At 42.2% G+C, this 11336-nt stretch overlaps 1 protein-coding gene across 1 annotated transcript; it reads right to left on the reverse strand.

The window, feature by feature from the left end:
* Positions 1 to 4318: 4318 nt before the first annotated feature.
* Positions 4319 to 10805, reverse strand: LOC145453208 (putative helicase mov-10-B.1). Its single transcript, XM_080331181.1, has 2 exons — positions 10538 to 10805; positions 4319 to 7234 (listed from the first exon to the last, which is right to left on the reverse strand). The coding sequence occupies exons 1-2, from the start codon at positions 10612 to 10614 to the stop codon at positions 4411 to 4413; spliced, it is 2901 nt and encodes a 966-aa protein (XP_080187307.1). The 5' UTR covers positions 10615 to 10805; the 3' UTR covers positions 4319 to 4410.
* Positions 10806 to 11336: the final 531 nt, after the last annotated feature.

An 11336-nucleotide genomic window follows, 5' to 3' on the forward strand; every position in this document is an offset into this window, starting at 1 on the left:
TCGATGACGAAGACATGGCAAGAATACTACTACAAATATAGAAACAGATTGAGGTCATCAACCTGCGTCATGTCCCTGTTCTGTCTCTATGGTTCTGATGGGGGTGACACGTAAAAGCTGAACATGAACAGTGAACACCTTCGTCCACACCTCAATAGTACGGTCTAATTGCCCGAGTTTAGTTATCGGCAGGGCTTTGGAGCCGGAGCAGGAGCCCGGAGCCGGAGCCCCGGAGCCGTGCATTTTCACCGGAGCTGGAGCCGGAGCCGGAGCTCTACATAAAATTCAGTCGGAGCCGGAGCCGGAGCTGGAGCTCGTTATTTGAGGACTAGCTCCGGCTCCGACTTATTTCATAAGATGCTATTATATATATGCAACGACCACATCTGCTGATTTATCATAATTGAACAGCAGGCCTGAATTTTAATGCTGTGCACAGCAATGGCATAGAGCAGGGGTGTCAAACTCAACTTGGGTCGCGGGACGGATTCAAGAGTTATAATCGCTCGCGGGCCGGACTAGTCTAATAATTCCAATATTTACCTCGAAATCCATATATTTATTTTTAACTGGAATGCTTTATTATTATCAACGGTATGTAAAACAGTATTCTTCATTGTATCATGGATCATGTGGGCCGAGGAATCTATTCGAGCAACACCGTTATTCGCAAACAATGGAATTGACAAAAATACGATGATTTACCGATTGAATAAAGCTATAAGCCGCTAAAACAGTGACTCAGAGGAGAATATAAGTTGGGATATTTCTATGCTTCCCTTGTTTTAGTCGAGATGCCTCGGCCCTGCGTATTCGTAGTGATGAATACAGGAGATTATGAATTGGAATTTTGTTCAATACATTTTTATCACCACTTCACCAATCTAGTTTCTCTGGAGACTGTGGCTGGTGTCTTTTGGGTCAGTCAGTGCTAGGTAAATAGCATAGCATAGTATAGCATATTTAAATTAAATTATTTGTGTAGATATTATATTCTCCATATATTTTACATGTAACGGCTTCGTATTGTCGTTTACCCCTTTGTGAATAACTATTATTTGGCCAATTTTTTCAGAAAACTCTTTATGAATGGGGTGTGTACTTTTTTGCCTTCTCAAACTGTAGTGTCAATGTCCTTGTCTTATTCCTAATGGTTACCGTACTTGACTGAAAACTTAAAACTGCCGACAGAAGGTTATATTGTTACCTATGAACATGCTCCAGATTTGCTGTATTGATGGATTATATTATTTACGTCGGAGTATTTTGATTACCAAAAATATTACCTTCCGTTATAAATCTGATGGATAATGCGATAATTTTTCAATTTTGTCAGAATGGCCTCGCGGGCCGGATGAAATGGTCTGGCGGGCCGGATGCGGCCCGCGGGCTGTATGTTTGACACCCCTGGCATAGAGTAAAGTGCGTTCTCGTGCAACTATGATGTTATCGACAATTGTCAAGTATTCATTGTGACGTCACAAGCCGGCACGGCGGCACCTCTGTCTTCGTTGCTACATCAGGTGTTACTGACGGTTGACAGACTCTAGATCAGTGCTCTTCAACCTTTTTCGTCGTGGTACACCCTTTTAACATTTTCTCAAAACTCGTACACCCCTGACCGTATAATAAACCGATAACGCCGAAAGCCGCATTTTGATTACATATAGGCCTACAATACGTCCGGATTCCAGCGGGGAGTCGCCATGGCGCATGGACGACAAATGCTCATATGAAATTTGACACTGGGAACTTAACACCGCGGAGAGCCCTTGTGGTGTTCTGTGCCTTCACTTATTTCTTGAGATATGCAATGCGCAAATTTTCTTATTGTAGAAGCAAAACATCCCAGCAGGCTTACAATATATAATTTATGTACCAAAATTGCGAGTATAAATGTCAACGAAGACTCTAGAATTATGTGTGTAGTCGCGCATAGCGCGAAAATTTTGCCCCTTCAATGGATTTCATCGAAAATGTTGGTAGTTTATTGTCACAACTTTATTCATTCTCAGCTCAAGTAATCAGATTAACCCGTAGTGCTGATGGAGGGTGTTTACGAAAATATTGGGTACAATATTAATGATGATGCATCTTGCGGTTCTTATTAATCACTTAGTTGCATGTTGTTATTTCTTGGCCTCCCACCAGGATTGTTTGTATTGTTATTAATAATATTTTTGTTACACATCAATAACAGTGGTGATAATCACCTGTTTAGAATTTGTGCGCCACGACAGTGCATTTCCTAAAGTTTAGTATTTTTACTTTGGGTAATGAGGACGACTTTCGCTTGCACGCGCACTCCCATTCTTCATTCTCTCTCGCTAACGTGCGTCCACTTTCAGGACTCTGCTGCTGACTTTAAAGCTCGGTTAACTCTTCTTCTGGGCTTTTCAAGACGCTACGTTAACAGGGGGTCGGCGACGAGGAGCTTAGATAAACCTCCGACACATAGAAACATGGCAAAGCCGAGACTAGAACCAGCAACAATTGGTTGCATAATGACGGCCGCCAACACACGCTAATTTAAATATGTGTAGAAGGTCGCAAAATTATGGTTATGCGGCTGAATGAGGCCGTACGTCCGCAGGTTGAGCACCCCTGGCCTAGCCGAAATAAGGATGGGCAATTGAGCAAGGCTGCAACGTATAGTAAATGATAAATACGAATAAGGGCTCGAGGTTACTGGACCACCATCTAACGCAGTGGTTCGCAAACTCGACCCCGTGGCTGCGTAAGCATGTATTCTGCGCTATTCATAAGCACCAATTCAAAATGTCCGATATTTAGCGGTGGTTTCCTCGATAATCATCAGACAGATATCGCAAGCAGAACACATGCTAACTCCACCCTGCTCTACTCGAAAAGGAAGTAATAAGTCCATTACCAAAGGTTGAATGATTAGAAACATTTGCTTATGACATCACATTGTACGATATTTCACATCCAGTCATTCTGTTTTGAAGCATAAACTGGCGTATTTTTGTGATAGCTATAGTCATCGTATCATCAGTTCATTATAATGTGGATCTGGTACACCCCTGTACACCCCATCCTAGTGGTACACCCTTTGAAAATTCTGGTACACCCTAGGGTGTACGACAACCCCGGTTGAAGAGCACTGCTCTAGATTACTATAGATAACTAACCTATGGGTAGATTAGTAATCTGTATAGACCAGGAATGGCCAACCTTTTCGGCTAAAGGGGCACATGCAATTGACGAAAGAGGGCGCGGTCCACTAGCCGCGCCAAGTGGGTAAAATTAAACTCGGTCAATAATATTATTACTTGAGTATATTACGGGTCTACTGTATACCGCCCGCTAGGCTCAGTTTGCAAGGACACGACTATTCGGCGGCTGGCCACATCGATATCGAAGGTCTCCGATAATATGCGACAATGATTTTGTGCCTACATTTAACCGTCGACGATCTTTATGCTGTGCTCATAGCGTCTTTACTATAAAAAGCCCAGAGACATACTCAATCTTGGGGGCGCCAGATTGAGATACTAGATTGAGATACCGTAACTATGGTCGTCTCGACATATATCTGTTCACTGCATCGGCTTGAACATCAAGTGTCTTGATCGGGTAAATTCAATAGAAAACCAACAATGAAATACTCAAAATTTGGATTTTTGTTATACTTCGACATAGTTTGCCACATTTGCTCGCGGCACACCTGAGCAGTCCAATTGGCACACTAGTGTGCCGCGGCACACCGGTTGGGAACCACTGATCTACGCAGTCATTGATCAATCTGGATTCACTTGACGACAACTACTAACACAAGGTGGCGGCCATCATGTAGGCTACATGACGACTGTAACCGGAGGTGGGCAGTATCGAGTCAGTTTTTATGCTTATCAAAACAGATTTTGATTGCTTGCTCAAGTAGTTTAATTTATTAGGCAAAGATACTTACATTTTGAAGCTATAAAAGCATCAAGTAGTTTTGCTTGGTTGTTAATTTTAATCACTTCTGAGCGCAATCATAATCGGAATCATATCAAATAGCCTTCATATTAGCTCCTGAATATATATTCGAATATCGTACTTGTCTGAACCGTCATAGTATGCGGCTACCGATTAACGGCAAAAAATCATGCCCTCGGCCCGCGACTAAATCAACAACGATAAACTACTTTCTGGCCTTTCATATTTTACATCCACTTGGGGAAGTTTTGACATGTCTTAGATATAACAACTTCTACTTGAGTAGCAACGAAAAAGACTTCCACCACCTTTGAATTTTATACGCTGCATTGTCGACTGAAGACTCAATACACTAACAATGAAAGACACGCATCAATCAAAGGCAGCGAGTTATTCATTCAAATACGGGAAACATGCTTGACTCATGAAAGCCCAGTTCAATATACAACCACAAAAATTGTTCTCATTTCACGGGTCTTGACGCCATTGCGGATTGCTCTGGTCGACATTGACTTCGACGCTCCCCGCGACCAGCGCGAGGTTTTCGAGAGTGTTCTCCATTTCCTTCAGTTGTTGCTTGTATATGTCATGTTTGGTAAACTTGAACCCTGTATAGCCACCGTTATCAATACAATATTCCAAAAGTGACTTCCAATGTACATCCAGACATAGAATCCTCGGGTTCCCGATCGTGATCAACAACGCCTTAGCCCGTGTTATCGCCACGTTAAATCGCTTAGGATTGCGCAGGAAACCTAAATTGAATTTCCGGTCCACTTGCAAATGTTTAGTGTCGCTTCTGACCGTGCTGATGATAATTATGAGCCTCTCTTGACCTTGAAACTCTTCCACGCTGCCAACTTTGATCTCGCTGTTTTTCAGCGCTTGCCGAATCTTCTGCACTTGCTTGCGATATGGGCAAATCACGCCGATATGCTCAGCTTTAATCCGACCTCCCTTGATAGACAGAAGGTCGTCAACGTATTTCTTGACAAGCTTGACTTCGTGCATATTGAAGTAGGAAGGGCTGTTTGATTCTTGCTGGTCGTCGCCTTGAACGCCGTGGAATATAATCGGGAATCCTTGTTTTGGAAGGCGCTCCCAATGTGCCATAGAATTCCTCATCATTTCGTCCGCAAATACCTGCAGCTCGTTGTCGTAAAAAAGCTGGTCAGGTATTTTGATGATAGACTCATGAGAGCGATAATTTTTGACTAATTTCACAACAGAAGTGGAATCGTAGCCTCCTTCTTTTTTACGGTGCACGGAGCTGGTGGTCATTAGACGCTCTAAAAACGACATCTGCAGTCCGTTTGTGTTAGCTAGCGAGGAGCGTACCACGGGACCTAACTGCTTTGGATCGCCAGCCATCACAAGTTTGCCATCATTTGCCAAGACACCAGCAACGGCTATCATGGTTTCCGGCTCCATAGCCTGCCCGGCTTCGTCGATGAATACGTATTTGAAGTGATCTTTGGGGAAGCTTGCCGATGCGATACGTCCTGCTGTGACCAAGGTTGTGACTATGATTCGACACTTTTTCAACTCTTCTTTAGCGGGAAAACATAATTCCTGGTTCTCATAATTGGAGACTTGTTTCACGTCGCTGGGGACTTCGTTCCAATTACGAGATACGGCGTGAATTCGAAGAATCTCTCTCGAGTCGACGTGTTTCAACAGCCGGGTCGTCAACAAGTCACACGCGCTGTTTGACGGAGCGCAGACAAGCATATGGGCTTCCTTGTTGGATCTTAGCACTTGATGAATCGCTTCCACCATGGTTATGGTTTTACCTGTACCTGGAGGTCCGAATATGATAAACACTTTCGACGTTTCACCAGAAGCAATCATCTCGACAGCTGTCTTCTGTTCTCGATTACTTTCAATTAGGCGATTGAATACTCGCACGGTAATATTTTCACTCGATTTCCTCATTGGAACGGAAGGGAACAATATTTCAGATGATTCCGCTTGCGACACAATCGCTGTTGTCGATCGATGCATCAACTTCAAAGCCAGGCGGTTGAAATCAAATCGAACGTAATACTTTTGATTCTCCAAATGCCTGTTGCGCAGGGCGCTGGAGAATCCCAACCCAACCCTTTCTTGCTCAACGCGGTGTACGTATCCTTCGTATGACGAAATCTCTATGTCTCCGTTTCTGTTTATAGGCTTGACTAAGACTCTATCACCACGTAGAACGGATGGCCTCTTTTCCGCGAGCCCGGGTACGTTCAAGTACAACAAATTTCCTTCGCGGTTCAGGTCTGCACTTTTCATGTCGTATTGTTTGATATCTCTTTTATTTTGATGTTCTTCTATGTGCAGAAGCATTGTGAACTTGGTCTTGTAGTTCACCTTGTTCAGCGACCCGAACAGATCGTCGCGGAGAAATTGCTCCGACTTAGTGAGGTCCGTCCTCGAAGACGAGAAAACACCGTGATTGAATGCGATTTCCAATTCTCTCGGAACAGGTTGGTTAGGCAATTTCCATTCCATTTTCAATTTATTTTCGTATAAGGTGTCGGGTTTCTCTCCTGGTATGTAGTTGCGAAATGAGACATATGGCTTGGGTCCGGAGTGATCGTGAAACTGTTGATGCGTGTGTTCAGGTTCGTCGGGTACATCTGTGTTATCGTCGTCATCGGTACCTTCGAATCTGAGATACCTGATGACTTTTTCCTTCACTCCAGTCGCTTTTAGAAAGGTCATTTCCAACTCGGTTGTCTGGACTTCGCCCTCTTCAATCGCCCGCACTGCGATGCTTTCTTTCTCAGATGGCGCTATCATCACGCCTTTAGTGAATTTTAATTGGTAAGAACTGCTCCTAGTGATCAGAGCACAGTTCTCCAAACATATGCCCGTCGTAGCGATGTTGTGCAACTCGAATTCTATGCAGGATGAAATTACATCGCCACCAGGTACCTTTCTTCTGATATATCCTGGTCTCCACTCCTCAGTTTTCTCGCTTGCAATTCGTATGTTAATGAAGTCGATGGATATTTGTCGGAATACCGGCTGCGATCGCGTGCGATAGTCGCTCGTACCTTTGAAAACGATGGTGGTTCCACCACGAACCGATAGTTCTCTTCTTCCAATACGACCGAGGAGGAACAAGGCGGTCGAAAAGGATGTTGTGGTGAGTCCATTGGAACGCCTTTCGACGATGAACTCGCTGTAATGTGGAGCCAAATCGGGTCTGTGCCAGGTTCTTATCAGCCCCCTTTCACTCAAGTACCGGATAAATTCCAACCCGATTTCGCGTTTCTCCTGGGTAGTAACGCGTACCATTCTATGATGAATTGTTGCAATATTATTAGTTAGTGTGCTGGAATCGACATCAAATATACGAGTAAGGATAAATTGCTAATTTTTCATTAATAAGCCATGCCATATATCTACACTGTTTTATTAGCTTGAGCTTACGTAGTTTAATAGAGGGAATTTATACAATTTACAGCTACATATAAGGAGTAAAATTACTCTGGTATACCTCCCCGGACCTAGCTCGCAACAACGCGTCTTGTGTAAAATCCTGCAATAATCCACAATCTAGTTTTCGAAATTTGATGTCGTTTTACTTGGGTAAATGTGTATCTGTCAGTAAAGTTGTGATGCAGGAACTATATCTAGGGTCTGGCGGCTTTGGCAATTTCAACACGAATACATATATCCCAACATCGATTGGAAACATAAATTTATTATAACTTGAAGACTCTTGAAGGGGGAGGAGGGCTGCTTCTTATCAAAATTTATAGATATAAAAGAGATCGAAACAGGTTTGAAAGCGAAACCAATATGACAAAGCGAAGTATGACGTAGCGATAGCAACTCAAAAGTTAAAAGCGACGGACGACAAAGTCCAAATAAAACGAACTAATGACATATTTGTAAGTTATGCGGAAAATCTTTTCGATTGCGTAAACTGGGATTGGTCTACTGCAGCGTTTCTCAACCGGGGGTCCGCGGACCCCTGGGGGTCCGCGAAGCAATTTCAGGGGGTCCGCGAGACCTTTAAATTTTGACAATGGTTGATAATCTAATTTTGATTTGATATTTTAATTTGATAAAGCATGATGCAGTTTCGCACCACAACTGCTAAAACCTCATGACTCTTATCATCATAATTAATAATATAGTCTGACATGGAATATCGTATATAGTGCGGGAATTCATTTTCATTGCCAAATTTCCAATAACCTACTGATACAAATATATTGCTGTTTAGAGACGTTTTGTTGGGGTTTGTGGAAAAATATAAAATGGAGATAATAAGGTCAATCAGGGGGACTTCGTAATGTTTGCGAAACCTTCTCGATTTGAAGTTGTCAGTCTCATCAAGTTAGTGAACAGTCGTTTGAAATAAAAATTTACGAAGTATTTCCCTAAGAATATTTGAAGTATTTTCCCTAAATTGTCCCAATGAAGGATTGAAACCTCGCCCATTTTATCGTGTGATATACATAACCGCTATTTGAACAGCTTCAAGGAGGTACTGAACTTCAATATACAATTGATTAGTATGTTTATATTGAAATGAATCCAAATATTTTAGGCTGACACTTGTCATAAATGGGACAATGATATACCTGCTCTTAAAGCTCGGCTATCAGATTTGGCGCATTCGTATTGCGGATACCCTTTAGATTTACTTGCTATCAAAGCCTTACGCTCCAACCCTGATATTCATATCAACTGTTATATCGGTATGCCATCTTGTCTTGTTAATGTTCAATTGTTCATGATCAAAAATGTGTGCTTGCAAATGTATGTAGAGTAGACCCGAACAGAACAAGTCGTTTCATGACAGTCTTTCTCAGGCTGGAAAACTTGGATTCATTCTTTGCCGCATGAAATTTGTCTATACTTTTAGATCAAGATATCACTTTGACAGCAGAAACTCTCTGCGGGCCGATCAAAATGCCGTCGCGGACCGGATCGGCCCGCGGTCTGTATGTTGCTCGAGCCTGCGCTCGACGCTAGACGTGATATGTTCATAAATTATATGTTTCTTCATTTTGGTGCCATAAATGTTGCGATCACACCAAAAGTATCGTCGGAAGCGTTATGCGTTCATATTGCATTAGCCTCCACCTATATTTGCGGGAATTGTTCTCGTAATCGTTCATATCAAAACGAAGACGCTGAGTTTCAAGACAAGACCACGTACTTCAAGAAATACAGCAGCTAATTTAGCTTTGAAATAATAAAAGTCTACCAATTTCTACATAAATAGTATGATGTTATTTTCAAGAAAAATCATTAGTTTGCTGTTTATCTCAAGCCTACAGTTCATATTTGCACAAGACAGATGAAGGTTGCATCATAATAGAGCTATAATTGAACTAAGACTTGAGGGGGTCCGCGACGGTCTGTGACGGTCAAAAGGGGTCCGCGAAGCCAAAAAGGTTGAGAACCACTGGTCTACTGCATTAATGTTGATTCCGAAACTTTCAAATGCAACAAGGATCCAACCCTCATAATGACAGTGACTGTGTCATTATTGTATAGTTTTGCGTACAAGAAAGATTCCCACTGAAAGGCTGACCTATTGACGAAGTGCGTGCTGCGAAATTGTCCCGCGCACCAGTTTTTGGAATATTTTTACAATTGCGTGCAGGTTCCATTCGGTCATTTGCACATGTTTCGGAGCTGATTATTATCGTAATGTGATGCTTTATTCGCTCAAACAATCCTACGGGTGTACCAACTTTAAACATACTATCACAGCTGCGTTCATATTCAGACAAGCCATTCGGAGTGCAGAACTTCAGAATTACACGAAACAATTCGTTCATATTATTAATTTATTCAATTAAATCTATTGCTATTATTGCGTTACACAATATTTCCTAATTTTCGAATTTGATTCACCGTATTACCGACGTCCGCTACTGATTAGATTCACTCAAATAGCTTTTTGTGTGCAAATTAACCATATAAATACATTGTTCCATGTACCATTTGTATACTTCAGCGGCGTTGTTGGCATGAAAGACAGGAAGTACCTCCTTCCAAGAGTTAATGAAAAGTGGTTTGGTTACCACATACCTAACAACGCCATAATAACAGCGATGAACGGCGTACATATTTCTTTGGTGTTTCAAAGCGATTTGATATGTTGCCAAGCCGAGTCAAGGCAGGTGCAAAATTACGGCACAATTGTATGGTCAAATTTAGAAGCTTTGGGAACCGCGAAAAATATAATGCCCACCCAACGTATTCTGAACGCGACGTCGAAGACATTTGTTTAGATCTGTCAAACACCAAAATATAGTTGTTTCTTGCTATTAACAAGCGACACAGCCAGGGGTGTAGCTAGAGGGCGGAGGGCGCCAATTCCCCATACAATTTTGAATTTTTGACCTGCCTAGTGTGAATGTATTCGATGTCCCTACGTCACACTATATATTCATGACGTCATTGTCTTTATTAGCAAATCTCACTCGCTCCCGAAATATTAATCCCTGATACGCCTACGGATATAATCACACTATAGTACAACTATAATTCCAGTAAAGGCATTTTACGGAATATTCATCTCTATACTCTGTCTTGTCTGTCTGCATATGAATCCAAAGCTGAATGAACTCACTTCTGACAAAACCGGGTTGCTCCCATTGAATCTGCTAAAATATGACGGTACTTACTACTGCTATACCTCACAGGCATAATCAGAATTGAGTAAAACTGAACGTTGGCGAAATTGCTCTTAGGCCAAGTGCACAAACACGAACGTGCGCCGTCCGCGTTTGCTTTTGGTACACATTTCACTGGGTTACCCACACCGAATAATTCTATTTTTGAGCAATGGTCATGGGACTGTGACGCCTACGCTAATGACGTAGCGTGACACTACTTTCTCGGGCTATGAGTAAACAAACGCAAAATCAACAGACAGGTTGTAAATGAGTAACCAAAACCCAACTTATCATATCATCGGCAGTCTGTGCAAGGCGGATGACCTAACACGCTACATATACGAGTAAGTGTAAGGTCTACATATATGCGACTGTGACGAGATAGCGTAGTGGTATGATCCACTGCTAGAACGCCCATGGATTGCAGGTTCGAGTCCGACCGAGACGGACTCCAGAATTTTTACCCAAGTGTTAGAGGTTTATCTAGGCTCCTCCTCGCCACATGCTCCGCGTAAACGGTGTCTTATAAAAAGCCAGAAGTGGTCCGTGCAACAAGTCGGTAGGTACAGAATAGAAAATCGGTCTGGTGTAAAATGACCAATGTAGTCGAAACACCATGAATATCAAATAAACAAAACAAATATTATATGCGACTGTGCGAAGTGTGCTTGTATCGCAGCAACCGTTTTATACGAACAACTTATACAACTGAATACTATATTCATATAGAAATAAATTCGAGTATTTTCGGCT

This window comes from Botryllus schlosseri, chromosome 13 (assembly GCF_051294905.1).
Source record: "Botryllus schlosseri isolate E-star chromosome 13, Bs_hap1, whole genome shotgun sequence".
NCBI lineage: Eukaryota > Metazoa > Chordata > Ascidiacea > Stolidobranchia > Styelidae > Botryllus > Botryllus schlosseri.